This window comes from Hylobates moloch, unplaced genomic scaffold (genome assembly GCF_009828535.3).
Source record: "Hylobates moloch isolate HMO894 unplaced genomic scaffold, HMol_V3 SCAFFOLD_1, whole genome shotgun sequence".
Lineage (NCBI taxonomy): Eukaryota > Metazoa > Chordata > Mammalia > Primates > Hylobatidae > Hylobates > Hylobates moloch.
Genome location: NW_026652276.1, coordinates 176,566,375 through 176,584,849, shown reverse-complemented (window position 1 = coordinate 176,584,849; position 18,475 = coordinate 176,566,375). Strand labels below are relative to the sequence as shown.

Below are 18,475 nucleotides of genomic sequence, written 5' to 3'. Positions count from 1 at the left end.
TTTCCATTGTTCTTTACTTTGCTTATCTTTGATTAAATCAGCTATCATTGAAATACTTAAGGAGTATGATATGTAGTTATTAAGACTCACTCACATACAAATATCCATTCTATTGACATAAAGAGGTGAAATTATTTTATCTCTAGATCTCAAAAGGTGGTCCCTAGACAAACAACATGGGCATCACCTGGGTACTTATTTGAACTGCATATTCTTAGGTCCCATTTAATTTCTATTGAGTCAGAAACTCTGGAGGCAAGGCCTAGGAATCTGAATTTTATCATGCTCTCTAGGAGATTCTGATGCACACTCAAATTTGAGCCACTACACTAAGCAATGAGGAAACAGAAGAAATTGATTCATATTTGTGTGAGTCTCTCAAGTTCTATAGCTTAGTCATTCTGTTTTTTTTTCCAAAGGGAAGAAATATTATTTAGGTATGCAGAACTGCAAATAGTTTTAGGAATATGGATTTCTTAATTTTTATGTGATTTTTAAAAATTATTGAGTAAAAACGTCCAAGCAATTTGTAATGGCTTTAATAGTTACAGAATAAAACAGTGTTGGACATCGCAGTTAATCATTTTCTGTACTATCAAAGTTACTTGCAGTACTTTTCCGGACTTTTGATTTTAAATTATTTTTCTTTTAACATTTCATCCATATCCCAATGCATATCCTTCTTTATATGCATGTAAATGTACATGTGCTTCTTTCAACAACCCCAGGTAATGTGAACTTTATACTGAATGTAATAGTCTGGAGGGAAATAATCTCTGCTTAATTGACAGCAAGAGACTTAGAGAGGATGAGAAATAGAAAAGGGAGAAGGATGAGGAAAGAGGGAAGGAGGCAAGAGGAAGAGAAAGAGAGGAAGTAGAAGGGGAAGGAAGAAGGGAAGGAGCCAGTGGAGAAAGAGCAGGAAAAGCAGGGCAGGGATAAAAGGAAAAGGGAATTAAGTTTGAGTTTGACACTGGTTACAAAAAAAAAAAAAAAAAACCCAGATATAATGCTGTAATGCTAAAGGTTTTTGTTTGTTTTTATTATGTGCTGTAATGCTGAAGATTTTTGTTTGTTTTTATTATGTCTTTTTATGTGGTTATAATGTAACCCTAGTGCTGTAATCCTGAAGGTTTTTGTTTATTTTATGTCTTTTTACATGATTATTTTAAAATCTGGGTTACAAGGTAGATAATAAAAAACTAAATGGAGTCTCAGAAAAAAAAGTAGATTTTTTTACAAAGAGAATCTCTTTACTGACTTAAAAAACTTTAAAACTATTTACACTATGTAATTAAAGTGTCTTCAATTGTTGTATTAATAATTTTTCACACAATCTTAGCTAAAAGGTTGAGAAGTGATGATTGTATTAATAATTTTTTAAATTACCTAAAAGCAATTAAAACATTTCTTTTGTAAACAATCAACTTTCTCCAGACATATACATTTCTAGTTTAGTTCTAGGGTTAAAGGCTTAAAGACCACAGAAAAGTGTAGCAAATATCCCATCTGTGGAATAGACATACTGGGAAGAACCATGGACTGTTTTGACATTTCTAGATGTATTTTGTCCCCAGATTCCCATGCTAATCATCTGGTCAAAGATAGGACTTTCAGTGGAATTGCCGATGGGCTTTTCTCTTATCTAATTCATTAGCAATTGACTAAAGTGACAGAGAGATCAAGAGACAGAGAATTGTTTCCATTATATTTTCAACAAATTTTAAATTAATTTTTCCATCCTTAATTTATATCCCTACAAACTCTTCCCAAAACTCAGACTTCCATCTCTATAATATTTTACATTATGTTCAAAGGTTTAAAGTCAAAGATATTCATAAGATGACATAAACATTTCAAACTGTTTCACCGTTACACATTCACATCATTACAATGATGATTTTTTTCTAAAATTGATTTAAAAACCAAACATCTACATAGATCATAACTTCTTTCAGTCACCCAAGAATACACAATAGCTCAAAGGTTAAAGCAACACGTGTCTTTCAAAAATATACTTTCGCAAATTATGAGTACTTGGATACCACCTAAATAACATGAAGTTTCTATAAGGTAGTTAAAAAGTTATTTACCTGGAAGTCGTAAACACTCCATATACAATTGGATTTTTAGGATCTTTAAAGTTCATTAGGAATACATCCTCTGTTTAAAAACAAAATTGGAGAAAGTTGCTTTTTTATGGAATGGCAAAGTCTGAACAAATATTCTCTATACATAAACACTAGCTTCTTACGCAGTTCATCAAAATGAGTGTCAATGCCATTTGGACCTGGCACTGAGCAAATCAGACGAGCTTTGAGGAATGTTGTCCATTTATTCACCAGACTTCTGTGCCCTCCAAAGTCATTCTGAAAGAAGGGAACACCAGTGTTAGGCACTGTTAATGAAAATGATAATTTCAAGTATTTCTATTTTCTTCATATCTTCAAACATAAAATAGTTTCTCATGTTTTAAAAGTTCTTAATCATTTTAAATGACCAGATATAGGTAACTATCACTTATTGTTACATTTGTGGTCAAATCATTCCCTCAAGCTTTTTTGACTTTTTAAGAGATATTTACTGTGAGTAGTCCCTTTATTTATTCAAGGGATTACTTTATAAAGTCAATTCATATTCATGTACAGATCAATGGATAAAGAAATTGCGGTCCATTTACACAATGGTCTACAATTCAGCCTTAAAAAAAAGGAAATCAATTAGATAAGAGGAAGAAACAGTTTTTTCTTTGAGATATGTTGCACAATGTGGTATCATAAATAATAATATATTATACATTTCAAAATCATAGTAAGAGTAAATTTCAAATGCTCTCACCACAAAAAATAAGTATTTGAGGTGATGGGTGTGTTAATCAGTTGATTTAATTATTCCACATTATATTCATAAATCATAACATTGCTTTGTACTCATAAATTTATATAATCATAATTGTCAATTTACAGTTTAAAAATAAAAATCAAGAAGAAGGAAATCTTGTCATTTGAGACAACATGAATAAACCGGGGGACATTATGTTAACAGAAATAAGACAAGCACGGAAAGACAAATATCACATGACCTCACTTATATGTGGAATGTAAGAAGCTGAACTCACAGATGCAGAGAGTAGAATGGTGGTTACCAGGGACTTTGGGGGAGGGATGAAGAGATTTGGTCCAAGATGTAAAATTTCACTTAGGAGAAATGAGTTTAAGAGATCTATTGTACAACACCATGACTTTAATTAATAACAATGAATTATATTATTGAAAATTGTGAAAAGAGATTTTAAGTCTTCTCACCACGAAGAATTATAAGTATGTGAGATAATGCATATTAATTGGCATGATCTAGCCGTTTCACAATGCATACACATTTTAAAACATCATATTGCACACAGTAAATATATACAATTTTTATTGTCTATTAAAATAAATGATAGAATCTTTAAAAATCACTTAACCTTCCTTTCTACTCTGCAATGAATGGATTCGTTTTGTTTTGGTATAATGCTCTCTCTCCTACCTACTATGTGTTGAGATCTTACCTACATAGGCAGGTTCACAGCCAGTGCTTGTACACAGTAGGCATTCAGTGAGTATTTAACAAATGGATTATAAGTATATGCCTTAAATACCCATAGAAAAATAGATAGCAAACAAAAGCATGCTAGCATCAAATATTTTATAAGCTGAAGGAGTTGAAGCAATTTATATTTTACAAGCAGCACTTTGAGAAAATATTTGAATAACCCTTAATAAAGGAAACTCATTCCAGAGAAAACATTTTGAAAGTCTTCTCACCTTGAAGAAAACTGATTTAACCTAAGCATAGTAATCAATTCTATTACTGAGGTATGTGTTTACTAGAAACTATAGTTCTCAAAAATGATATTTATGTACATATATTGAGAGAACATGTTCCTTTAAAGTAAAATTGATTTCTATTTTGTTTATATACTTTTATACACCTTAAAGATTTTTTTTTAAGCCTTGAAACTAGTGCTTTTAAATATGATATGTATTTTGTGGAGAAAAAAGTCTCATCTACTTCACATGTTATTTGTATGTTTTCAAGTATTGAAAACTTTTAATTTTTCAGTAATCGAATATACTAGAGATAATAATTAGATCATATTGGGGTAACAGGTCACACATAGAAAGAAACAGATTTTTTAAATTTCAGGATGCTTTCTTCAAAAGATAGAATTAAATTTTAAGACAATCATTGAATATGGCCTTATGATTTTCTTTATTTGAAGGGTGCTTTAATATATACTAACAGTTAACTTTTTCATATTGCATGAATACTGCACTATGTACCATAGAGGGAAACAAATGGAACTATTATATTTTCACACTGATGATACTAATTAATCTATAAGTGTTTATTGAGCAATGTTTATTCTATGTATCTAACAGTATAATGCAATATTACATTTGACATTATGCCACACAAGAAGTGAAATACCTCACATAGGTAAAGCTCACAGCTTCAAAACTGTGTTTGTGTGTGTGTGTGTATATGTGTACATAGGATGCTACAATCAGTTTGTAAAAACGAGCTTTCATGTTTTTCTTTCTTAAATGAATACTTCACAACTTCCAACAACAAATATTTATTCAAAACTTACAAGGTAGGCGGGGTGCAGTGGTTCACACCTTTAATCCCAGCACTTTGGGAGGCCGAGGGGGGGCTGATCACCTGAGATCAGGAGTTCAAGACCAGCCTGGCCAACATGGTGAAACCCCGTCTCTACTAAAAATACAAAACTTAGCTAGGCATGATGGCAGGTGCCTGTAATCCCAGCTACTTGGGAGGCTGAGGTGGGAGAATCATTTGAACCAGGGAGGCGGAGTTTGCAGTGAGCTGAGATTGCATCACCGCACTCCAGCCTAGGGGACAGAGCAAGACTCTGTCTCAAAACAAAACAAAAACTAAAAAACTTACAAGGTATAGAAAACTGTGCTAGGACTGAAACAACATAAATTATCTTCTCCAAGGTAAAATAAAATCATTTTGTTACTCTAGAATTTCAAACAGATATTATGTAATGTAATTGTGAAATAATGCCAGTTACCTCACAACCTGTACCTGCATATTTGACTGCGAAGTTACTCATAACCAACTATAATATTCAATCATTATTTACCATTTATTTGTTACATCAGTCAAGCTTTAGCTATAATTTTTATTGTATATGCACACAGGTAGAAAATTTTAAAAAGCAAAGCTGTTATGGGAAAATGACATCCTTCTCATTTTTTTTTCTTTACCTCACCTTGCATATCTGACCTATTCTAGCGTGAGTAGCTTTTCCAGAGTGTTCTCCATCTATCGCATTTTCACGGAAGAAAAAGTATACTTTGTCATCTTCAGGATTGTCACTCTCTGAGATGAGGTGGGCACTAATGAACTTTGGATCTGAGAGACAAATTATAGCACATATATTAATTCACAGCTTAATAAATACCATTCTGAACAGTCCATTTTTACTTTTTCTTAACTCTTAATTGATATATTTCAAGAAACGTATCTTTCCTTTGTTCATTTTGTAGGTACATATTAACTGTTCTTCATGAATTATAAAGTATCTTACAAAATACCTTATATCTCTAGAAAAATTTATTTATTTTGTTCTGAAGGTTAGGAGTAGGTGCAGAAAAAAGTCTTTAGGGTGATCATACATTGCAGATGCATTACTGGATATTAAAATATTTTGCAAACTATACTATCAAATATTACTTATTGCTGTTACCATAGTTATTCTTTCTTTTAAGCATAAGAATTTAAATCAAAATACTAATTGGACTAATTGAGTTTTCAGCAAAGACTGGGTGGGCAGGGAAAAGTGAAATCCATATAAAACAAAATAAATCCTCTCCTGTCATTCCCCTTTCCTGTAAATGGCAGTGTCATTCCACTAGATACACAGGAAAAAACCCTGGCCACCCTTGAATTCTCCCTTTCTCTCATACCCAACATTCTATCTATCAGCATATCCCTATTTATCACAATTTCTTACCACATTCTTCAATATCACCTTCCTTCAGGAAACTATTGCCAATCTGAATTATTAAAATAGATTCCTAACTAGTTTCTTAGTTTCTACCTTACCAACCTTTGTCTCCACACGACAGCCAGAATGAACCTCTGCTGTCTCACTCCTTCTCCAAACTCTCCAATATCTTAATTGGATTTATTGTCTGGTATGATACATCTCCCAAACTATTTATTGATTAATCTATCCATTTATCTATCTAATCTTCCTTGCTTATTGTCTGTCTCCCCTGCCACCCAATGAAATATACATTTCATTGGAATAAGGATTTGTCGTATTTTTTTTGATATGGTGAACCTAGAGCTTAAAACGTGATAGGCAGTCATGAATATCTGTGCAATGAGAAAAGAAAAGAAAAATGGTGAAGGGAGGGGACTGTCTAGGTTATGCAGAATGTATATCAGCAATATTTAGAGCTCCACTTCAAAAAGTACTTTCGAATGTTCTTGGGTCGATATGCCTGTGGCCTCTCAAACTATATAAAATATGTAATAGATTCATAGGTTTAAGACGCTATGTGCGACGAAGCTAAGTGTACCTCACTGAAGACACTTAGGATACTGCAGACAATTATATTCTTACAATAATCTACCTTTATCCCTTAGTGTATTATTTTATCCAGGTAACAATGAAATATACACGTACAGGTCAGCACCATTCTTAAGAGACCAGGAAGAGATCAGAACTTGAAACTAGCTTTGTCCACATATAATCCAAGTTATTTAGTCCTGATCTTTACACCTGTGAATAATCATCATTATCATGTGCCCTATGCTTGTAACCTTTTAACATTTGCTCTGGGACCATGCATTCAAATATATTTCACAAGGCCACACTTTACTATCCTTTTCAGGAAAATTATACAGATTCTGGAAATAACATGAAACATATGAAATATTACCTGTTCATATTTAAAGCTCAGTGTGCCAGTGAACAAGAATAGGAGAATAGTAGTTTTAAAGTAGAATTGCTTAGCACCAGCTTTTTAAAAAGATCCGTACAATAACGCAATACTCTAACCTGGATAACTGTTGCAAAGCTTTCTTTTGTTCAAAAATTTCTACTTGTTTATATTCATACATATATATATGTAAATATGCATATATAATGAGGAGTATGTATTCTCATGATGAATGGTGAGCAGAATAATTAATGTGACATGTTAGGAATTACTGTCACAAACTAAAGAATTACTATCATATTGGTAAAGTTAGGCTCCAGAAATGTGTGCGTGTGTGTGTGAGCACATATGTAACAGAAACCTGGCCCGGCGTGGTGGCTCATGCCTGTAATCCCTGCACTTTGGGAGGCTGAGGTGAGTGGATCACAAGGTCAGGAGATGGAGACCATCCTGGCTAACACGGTGAAACCCCGTCTCTACTAAAAATACAAAAAATTAGCCGAGTGTAGTGGTGGGCTTCTGTAGTCCCAGCTACTTGGGAGGCTGAGGCAGGAGAATGGCATGAACTAGGGAGGCGAAGCTTGCAGTGAGCCGAGATTGTGCCACTGCACTCCAGCCTGGGCAACAGAGCGAGACTCCATCTCAAAAAAAAAAAAAGAAACCTGTGTGTGCAGTGATTTAATTTAGTCACTTGTAGCTTCTGTGTCCTTTAACAAGACTCTTCCCTCTCTAAGCTCAGATGCATGATTTTCAAATTATGTTTATTTCAAACCGAGTTACTTCAGACTGAGACCTATTCAGCTTGTCTGTCATAAATAGTTCATACAAAAACAAATATTTTAAGCCTAAGACGTGAAACAAATTTGTAAAATGTTAACAAATATACTATATTAACATCGTTATGATGATACTGAAAGGAAGCCTCCATCACATGGTAAGTTTGAGGATATTATAATCCAAATGCAGAATAAAAATGAAAACAATCATACATTCTTCTGCTTTAATCCTGGAACAATGGAGGGAGAAGTTGGTCTACTATTACCTCCCAAATTAGTGTAGTTGTTCATACAAACACTTGAATAACTTAAAGAACTCTAAGTAATTAAATTCAGTTGCCTGTTATTAGATCATAAATATGTGCAAGACACCATGTAGAAAAGAGAATCCATAATATATAATCCTTGTTCTCAGAAAGCCACAGTCTAACAAAAGCCATGTTAAAAGCATGAAAATGACAACAAAGAAAACAATATTTTATATGTATAGATTCTTATGTTCTCTTGGTGTTTGGGCATGAGTGAACGTGTCATTGAGCACTGCACTGACCTCTCTAAAATATGTGAGGCTAATTATTATCTTACAAATGTGGACACTAGTGGGAAATAACTCAAGTAAATTATCAAGTATATTCATTGCTGAAAGGACCTTCAATCTTAGTGTCTTCTTCAGTATATGATAACTACAGATGTGGGGATTTTTGCATGTGAATTAATAATCTCATCTAGTTTCAGGTACAGCCAAAAAATAGAAGTATGCACAGAAAATGAAAACCAAATTCATTAACACAGAAAATGAGAATATCCAAGAAAAACACTGTCAATTTAACATAACTTGTGTTCAAGAAATTTAAGTTATATCTCAGACTTGAAAAACAATCATTCTCATTTCCAAATAAAACAGGCCTTGATTTTAGCTGATCTAACAATTTAAAAGTAGCCATTCTTCTAACGTTTCACATTTAGAAAATCTGCTTTTTGGTCAAAACCTCTGCTCACCACACATTTTCTACTTCTTGAGTCCCACAAACGTTGCCTTCCCCTTCCTTGTTATGTTTTGTCCTCTTAGCCCTCTCTCTTATTCTCTAAGTGTATTCATCCTCTCGCCGATGAATCACCTCTTTATTCAACCCAAACCTTCAAATCAGTCATTACAACTGTCTTCCCTATTATCTAGGATTTCTTGGCTGCTGGAATCTCCACTGTACAAGCTTTATAAATCCCCAGATTTTTTTCCCTTTGTCCTTACACTTAAGCAAGGGTTTAAAACCCCATGTACTCATAGTAAACATATCTGCTATAAATTGAAGCTATTTTTCCTAAACAAGAACCCTAGTGTTGCTAAGAAATTGTTTTATTTTCTTCTAAGATCACTATAGATATATTATCAGCAACTGTTTTAAAGCACCCTGCTCTTCCTCAAATCGACAAATACACATCTTTAATTTATTCTCTCAAGATGGTGGTGTTACCTGCTGTACTGATAGGACCAAAGCCATTTAGTAATAACTCCCTCCTTTTCCTTCCTTCACCTCCGAATTTCTCTTCCTTTCAGGGAAGAATGATCTTTTCTCATTTTTAAGTCTAAGGTCTCTCATTGTGTGCTCTCAATCCAATATTCTACAAACTAGTGCTCAAATAACTTTATTCTTCATGCAATCACTTACCATTTATATTTTCATTTATAAAATAAGTGTTAAGCACCTACTGTATACTCTGGATTGTGGAAGATTAGGGCATACTAAGGTAAAATGTTTTTTGTCTACATTGTAGTTACTATCTTCAAGGGAATTCTGATAATTAAACTGAACAATTGTTAAACTGCACAGAAAGAACAAAAATAAGAGCTTAGAAAAAAATGCCATGGGAGATAGGGCATTGAAGGAATACACCAGAAAGAATCTGCATAAGTCTTAGTCAGAAGATATGACATATACTTCAAGATCTGAAGAATAACCAGAAACATCTCAGGTGAAGGAATGCATTTGCAAAATCACAGAAACAACGGAGAAAGTTGTACACATAGAGAGTAGTCAAGAAAAAGGGAGGTGGTCAGAAATGATGACAGAAAGTTAAGCAGAGACCAGAATATGCAGGAAGTCATGTTCAGAAATATATCTGGCCTACTGGCTCTGGACAAAGCCACTGAAGTGTTCTAGACCTAGTAATGACATTGTCAGGAGTATATTTTCAGAGGATCACTCTGGCTGCTGCAGAGAAAAACAAAACAAACAAACAAACAAAAAACAACAACAAAAAACAATTGCAGTGAGGCCAAAATGAAGGCAGGAAGACCAGTTTGGTGGCTGGCCTTCCAGACAAATGAGAAAGGACAGTGACCTGGATATGGATGGGGTAGTGAGGATAGAGAAAGGAGACATGCAGAGATCAATTGAAAATAGAATTGATGAATCATGCTCATTAATAATATGTCAAATGTAAGAAATAGTGAGAAAAATCATGAAAAAGAAACTTCTGATTTGAATAATTGCTTGTAGAGGAGTTACTAAGAGAGCATGTGAGCAAGGGAAGATTTGAGAGATGGAAGGAGGACAAGCTCTGTTTAGTGCGTCTTTAGAGTGAGAGCCTTGTGAAGACCCAGAGGTCATGAATAAAAAAGGTTAGGAAGGAAATGTGAACTAGAGTTGAAGTTATTTGAAACTGAGCCAGTGGAGTGATTAGGAGTGTACAGAGTAAAAAGAAAAAAAAAAGAGAGAGGAGAGAACCTAAGACCTGGAGAAAGGTGAGGAAACGTAGAAAGGATTCTCACAAGTGGGGAGTTGCAGAAAGGAAGGAAGGCGATATAGTTCTTCCTTAGATTTTTATTCTCTCCCTTTTTAATGACTCTCTTTAAATAGAAATATGTATTTTAAAATTTTTTTATCCTGAAAATAAATTCCCACAGACACTGTATGCTGTAGAGTCTCATAATTCCTTGCATTCATTCATTAAACCAGAGGACTTTTTCAATAGGTACACATATATCCTGCCGTTTTGCATCCTTCACTACTATTGTATTGATAATCAACCAGAACTATCAAGTAAAAAAATAGATTTGTATACTTATCCTGCTTTAGTTGTCTTCAGACATTGGCACAATACAATTTCACATGTTTCTAATATTTCCATTGCTTTTTCTGGCTTCTTTTGGCTTTTCTGACTCTGAACCTGAATTGTAAGCTATCTAAACTTCACTATTTCATTCATGACTTCTCTTTCCCTTTTTCTAAATTTCTATATATATTCTTAAATTTTTTCTTTAGGCGTCCTTTATTTTCTTTTACTTCTATAAATGAAGTCATCACCTAGTGTTTCTTTCACTATTTCAATATTGTTAATGATTTTTTTCTTTTTTTCTTTTTTTTGAGATGGAATCTCACTCTGTTGCCCAGGCTGGAGTGCACTGGCATGATATAGGCCCACTGCAACCTCCACCACCCAGGTTCAAGTGATTCTCCTGCCTCAGCCTCCCAAGTAGTTGGGATTACAGGCGATGCCACCACACCTAGCTGATTTTTGTATTTTTAGTAGAGATAGGGTTTCACCATGTTGACAAGGCTGGTCTTGAACTCCTAACCCCAGGTGATCCACCTACCTTGGCTTCCCAAAGTGCTGGATTACAGGCGTGAGCCACTGTGCCCGGCTGTTAATTATCTTATATTTACTTATTTCCCTTCGAGAACTTATATATTTTTATAGCTTCAACTTCATCAAGCTATGTCAACTTTCCTATTTCTTTTTTTAGACCCAATGCTGCATTTCAAAATTCTGGATAAAAATTTCTATCTAGATATCTCACTAAAACTTTAATTTATCATACCTATTTCTTAATTTTATAAGAAATATCTTAAGTAATTTCTTAAGTTTATAAGTTTCTTACTTACAAACTTTCCTCTTGAAACTGCTTCTGCTCCTACCTTTTTCATTTTGGTAAATCTCATCAAAATAAAATGTTATTTTACCTTAAAATTTTCCATCTCTTGCAGGACTTCTTTTTCAGTGCTCTAAATTTAATACCACAAGTATTTATATGGTTTTCATTTTCTTTTCTTGTTTTATAATCTTAATGTTGCCAGTATAATTCCTGTCATTATTTTACAGTAATATTTTGGAATAATATAACTGGTCTTCCACCTGCATTATCTATTTCCTCTAAGCCCCCCATACAGTGTAGAAAAATAAATATGAATGCATTTATACAATACATTTTCCAGAAGAGATTTCAGGTTTCATAGATTTGAGAAATTAACACAATTTAAGACATACAAACCAAAAAGACAAAACTGATGTACTGACGTTACTCTGTCAGGACAAAGGCTGAAAGTATCTACCACATGGATCAATATATATACTTGAGGTAGGTCACGATTTTGGCTCCCAAGTTTTTTTAGCACGATAGGGAAATAGAAAACCTTATTACATTATTCACAGTGTTCCTAATATGCATTAACTAACCTTGATATATCTTTCCACCAAAACTGACCACAGACTCTCATTAGGAATCCTTTAATTAAACTGTTTATCATTCTACAACACCTTATCTACTATCTTTATAAACTTGTTGTTCATATGACATGGAAAGAATATTTGCTTCTACTTATTTTATAACATTTTATTCTTTTTATAATATCTGCATTTTCATATTTGTCTTAGGCATTTGTCCTATATTTCTCCCTCTCTCGCCTTCAGCTTCTATATATAACAATGTTTTCCAGTAAGCTTATTTTTAATCTTTCCCACTGCAACTATCCGCATGTAGGCCCTTATCTGTTCTCTCCTGGCAGTCACATTCACTCTGTTTTTTCCCTGCCTCCGGCCTTACCATCTCCAAACCACGTTGTATGGTCTATTGCCTTTTAACACACAAACCTTTCCCTGGCATCTGGTGCATATTCCACAATTAGAATCTATAAAACTCTATCTTAATCACTTGTTTCCCTCCATCTTCTTGTAAACTAATATCCCTATTTTTTTCTTTTTCTTTCTTGCTAAGTATAAATCCTGAAAGAGTGCATAATTCCCAAATGACTCAATGAATGAATTAATACATAAATGAATCTCTGGAACTAAAAATGGGTAGGTTCTTTTGAAAGAAGGAATTACATTTTCTTGTTTTTTGGCATGGTTTACAAGTTTTTTGGATGAGTCGAGCTCATCATAGACTGGAAAATGTTTAGGTTGTCAGTTAAAGAAATGCTTACACATGCTTCTTTAAATTTGCTGCTATTTCTGCAAGATATTATACAATGGCAGGTTTTCAAAATGCTTTTTTGAAATTTTATGAATGTTCTTTTAACCTAGAAGAAGCTGTTCTTTTCTTTGCATTAGATAATTAATGCATTAAAATTTTCTATTTGCAATTCTTCAGAATTAGATTTTGTCAATAGGATTAAAATAATAGAAAACATGTCTCTCCATTTTATGTAGCTAAGAACAATGCATATGTTGGAGATCAGAGATTCCCATTGTCCTGTGAAACTACAAGAAATTCAATAACTTGCCTTGTCATCAAAAACTCCCTACGGAAAAGGTTTACCAATATCTATTCAGATTGACCTACTTTATTAATTCCCCTTGGTAACCTAAGAAAGTTCATGATATTCACAAAGGAAGCAATTCCATGTCCAGTCACTCCCATTAAATGACAAGCAGAAATGAAAAACTCAGATCTAATAATTAGATTTTCTTTTTAAACCTGTGTCCTGTGGCCCATTAAAGTAGAGAATACCTATTTTCAGCCTGCAGATAGAAATTATTGATTTCAACGCGGCCACTGAAACTAATTGACACAAATACAGATCTTTAATAATGTATGCAGCGACCCTGAATATCTTTCCACATGAAAATGTTATCTACTCTGTTCACAAAATGTCATCTAACAATAGTGTAAGAAAATATTTTTGAAATTAATTTGAAAAGATTTCTTGCTTTGTGAAGCAGAAAGTCATTGTGAATGTATATTAAAAGCTGAACATCAAAAGGAAGTGGCAATATCCATTTTAGCAAGATGAAATTGCACTAATCTCACTGCCATAAAACTGCAGTGTAAACACTATGAAAGGTAAATAGAATTGAGAAGGATTCTTGCATCTGCATAGCTTAAGTGATATGCCTTTGGGGAAGAAACTTTGTATTTGCAGATACCATGGCAATTTTGCAATGTCCTCAGCACATAGTGGAAGCTGAACAAACAATCACATTTACCAATCTTGGGCCAATGCTATCATGTGAAGCATGGAATCTTTAGTCATGATAACAGCAATAAACGCTGAGTAAATACACCACTCTTCTCTCTTTCTTTCCCCTTTATCTCCTTTACTACTCCCTTGACATTCTTCCATACCTCATCCCACAGATGGCATTTCTTGCAAAATTCACATTTGGGCACCACCTGCCACTTGTAACAGTACCACTCTGTTGAAATATTTTTAGCAGCTGCAAATTAAACTGTCCTTCAGGTGCAATCTTACACTTAATGAAAATGACACCTTGGCACAGGACACGCGGCTGCACTTATGATTCATTTGGCAGCTTGAGCTTATTTAAATAATGAATGCATTTTTCTGCTCTCAGCATTAGAATCAGACTGAATGTCTAGTACAGCAACATTTTGACCAGCATTTGGCTGGACTTATCCCTTCCACCAACAAGCCCCCCAAAGGACAAGAACAAAAATATTTTTTCTGAGAATGAATCAAAAGTACAGAATGATTAATTAAGGCATTTGGGGTATCTGTAAATTTACAAGTTGGGATACATATTGGTTTTCTAGGACATAAATTATATAAATCTCATTTGTAAAAAGGGTGGAATTAATATTTATAAACTCTCTCGCACAAGTGCTGCAAGGCCTAGTTAATTTCACACCATGAACCACTCAGCCAGTCCTGTTGTAAAACACGGCAGAGGGTGCCGAGCAGGGAAGGAGGAACATACAACCCCACTGCAAAAAATGACAGAAATCCCCTCTGAATCAATAGGAACATCATCTATGAAAGGAAAAAACAAAGCTTTAAAATGTAGATAGTGCCGGGGGCGGTGGCTCACGCCTGTAATCCCAGCACTTTGGGAGGCCGAGGCTGGTGGATCACGATGTCAGGAGATCAATACCATCCTGGCTAACACGGTGAAACCCCGTCTCTACTAAAAATACAAAAAAATTAGCCAGGTGTGGTGGTGGGCACCTGTAGTCCCAGCTACTTGGGAGGCTGAGGCAGGAGAATGGCATGAACCCGGGAGGCGGAGCTTGCAGTGAGCCGAGATTGGGACACTGCACTCCAGCCTGGGCAACAGAGGGAGACTCTATCTCAAAAAAAAAAAAAATTTAGATAGTTCACAGAAATATACATACACATTCTTTTCTTCACACTTTAAAGGAGGTCCCACTGATGTTATAACTATGAAGGAAAACGCTTTCAGAAAGCAACATAAAAAGAAGCAAGTTGGGAGGTGGAGCCAAGATGGCTGAATAGGAACAGCTCCGGTCTACAGCTCCCAGCCTGAGTGACGCAGAAGACGGGGGATTTCTGCATTTCCATCTGAGGTACCGGGTTCATCTCACTAGGGAGTGCCAAACAGTGGGTGTAGGACAGTTGGTGCAGCGCACCGTGCGCAAGCCGAAGCAGGGTGAAGCATTGCCTCACTTGGGAAGTGCAAGGGGTCAGGGAGTTCCCTTTCCTAGTCAAAGAAAGGGGTAAGAGACCCACCTGGAAAATAGGGTCACTCCCACCCTAATACTGCGCTTTTCCAACGGGCTTGGAAGACAGCACACCAGGAGATTGTGTCCTGCACCTGGCTCGGAGGGTCCTACGCCCATGGAGTCTCGCTGATTGCTAGCACAGCAGTCTGAGATCAAACTGCAAGGAGGCAGCGAGGCTGGGGGAGGGGCGCCCGCCATTGCCCAGGCTTGCTTAGGTAAACAAAGCAGCCAGGAAGCTCGAACTAGGTGGAGCCCACCACAGCTCAAGGAGGCCTGCCTTCCTCTGTAGGCTCCACCTCTGGGGGCAGGGCACAGACAAACAAAAAGACAGCAGGAACCTCTGCAGACTTAAATGTCCCTGTCTGACAGCTTTGAAGAGAGCAGTGGTTCTGCCAGCACGCAGTTGGAAATCTGAGAACGGGCAGACTGCCTCCTAAAGTGGGCCCCTGACCGCTGAGCAGCCTAACTGGGAGGCACTCCCCAGTAGGAACAGACTGACACCTCTCTTGGACGGGTACTCCTCTGAGACAAAAATTCCAGAGGAACTATCAGACAGCTGAATTTGCGGTCTCATGAAAATCTGCTGTTCTGCAGCCACCGCTGCTGACACCCAACAAAACAGGGTCTGGAGTGGACCTCTAGCAAACTCCAACAGACCTGCAGCTGAGGGTCCTGTCTGGTAGAAGGAAAACCAACAAATAGAAAGGACACCCACACCAAAAACCCATCTGTACATCACCATCATCAAAGACCAAAAGTAGAAAAAACCTACAAAAATGGGGAGAAAACAGAGCAGAAAAACTGGAAACTCTAAAAAGCAGAGCACCTCTCCTCCTCCAAAGGAACGCAGTTCCTCACGAGCAATGGAACAAAGCTGGATGGAGAATGACTTTGACGAGTTGAGAGAAGAAGGCTTCAGACGATCATACTACTTTGAGCTACGGGAGGAAATTAAAACCAATGGCAAAGAAGTTAAAAACTTTGAAAAAAAAAAAACAGATGAATGTATAACTAAGATAACCAACGCAGAGAAGGGCTTAAAGGAGCTGATGGAGCTGAAAGCCAAGTTTCGAGAACTACGTGAAGATTGCAGAAGCCTCGGCAGCTGATGCGATCAACTGGAAGAAAGGGTATCAGTGATGGAACATGAAATGAAGTGGGAAGGGAAGTTTAGAGAAAAAAGAATAAAAAGAAACGAACAAAGCCTCCAAGAAATATGGGACTATGTGAAAAGACCAAACCTATGCCTGATTGGTGTATCTGAAAGTGACGAGGAGAATGGAACCAAGTTGGAAAACACTCTGCAAGATATTATCCAGGAGAACTTCCCCAATCTAGCAAGGCAGGCCAACATTCAGATTCAGAAAATACAGAGAATGACACAAAGATACTCCTCGAGAAGAGCAACGCCAAGACACATAATTGTCAGATTCACCAAAGTTGAAATGAAGGAAAAAATGTTAACGGCGGCCAGAGAGAAAGGTCAGGTTACCCACAAAGGGAAGCCCATCAGATTAACAGCTGATCTTTCAGCAGAAACTCCACAAGCCAGAAGAGAGTGGGGGCCGATATTCAACATTCTTAAAGAATTTTCAACCCAGAATTTCATATCCAGCCAAACTAAGCTTCATAAGTGAAGGAGAAATAAAGTACTTTACAGACAACCAAATGCTGAGTGATTTTGTCACCACCAGGCCTCCCCTAAAAGAGCTCCTGAAGGAAGCACTAAACATGGAAAGGAACAACCGGCACCAGCCACTGCAAAAACATGCCAAATTGTAAAGACCATCGAGGTTAGGAAGAAACTTCTTCAACTAACGAGCAAAATAACCAACTAACATCACAATGACAGGATCAAATTCACACATAACAATATTAACTTTAAATGTAAATGGGCTGAATGCTCCAGTGAAAAGACACAGACTGGCAAATTGGATAAGGAGTCAAGACCCATCAGTGTGCTGTATTCAGGAAACCCATCTCACATGCAGAGACACACATAGACTCAAAATAAAGGGATGGAGGAAGATCTATCAAGCAAATGGAAAACAAAAAAAAGGCAGGGGTTGCAATCCTAGTCTCTGATACAATAGACTTTAAACCAACAAAGATCAAAAGAGACAAAGAAGACCATTACATAATGGTAAAGGGATCAATTCAACAAGAAGAGCTAACTATCCTAAATATATATGCACCCAATACAGGAGCACCCAGATTCATAAAGCAAGTCCTGAGTGACATACAAAGGGACTTAAACTCCCACACAACAATAATGGGACACTTTAACACCCCACTGTCAACATTAGACAGATCAACAAGACAGAAAGTTAACAAGGATACCCAGGAATTGAACTCAGCTCTGCACCAAGCAGACCTAATAGACATCTACAGAACTCTCCACCCAAAATCAACAGAATATACATTTTATTCAGCACCACACCTATTCCAAAGCTGACCACATAGTTGGAAGTAAAGCTTTCCTCAGCAAATGTAAAAGAACAGAAATTATAACAAACTGTCTCTCAGACCACAGTGCAATCAAACTAGAACTCAGGATTAAGAAACTCACCCAAAACCGCTCAACTACATGGAAACTGAACAACCTGCTCCTGAATGACTACTGGGTACATAATGAAATGAAGGCAGAAATAAAGATGTCCTTTGAAACCAATGAGAACAAAGATACAACATACCAGAATCTCTGGGACACATTCAAAGCAGTGTGTAGAGGGAAATTTATAGCACTAAATGCCCACAAGAGAAAGCAGGAAAGATCCAAAATTGAAACCCTAACATCACAATTAAAAGAACTAGAAAAGCAAGAGCAAACACATTCAAAAGCTAGCAGAAGGCAAGAAATAACTAAAATCAGAGCAGAACTGAAGGAAATAGAGACACAAAATCCCTTCAAAAAATTAATGAATCCAGGAGCTGGTTTTTTGAAAAGATCAACAAAATTGACAGACTGCTAGCAAGACTAATAAAGAAAAGAGAGAAGACTCAAATATATGCAATAAAAAGTGATAAAGGGGATA

At 36.0% G+C, this 18,475-nt stretch overlaps 1 protein-coding gene across 3 annotated transcripts in view; it reads right to left on the bottom strand.

The window, feature by feature from the left end:
• Positions 1-18,475, bottom strand: part of SEMA3A (semaphorin 3A) — a 423,701-nt gene that overhangs the window by 44,000 nt on the left and 361,226 nt on the right. For all 3 annotated transcript variants that reach the window (XM_058425206.1, XM_032761201.2, XM_058425215.1), the window contains 3 exons: positions 5,285-5,427; positions 2,255-2,369; positions 2,094-2,163 (listed from right to left, as the gene is read on the bottom strand). In XM_058425206.1, coding sequence (XP_058281189.1) covers positions 2,094-2,163; positions 2,255-2,369; positions 5,285-5,427 — 328 coding nt within the window. The remainder of the gene's footprint in view (positions 1-2,093; positions 2,164-2,254; positions 2,370-5,284; positions 5,428-18,475) is intronic.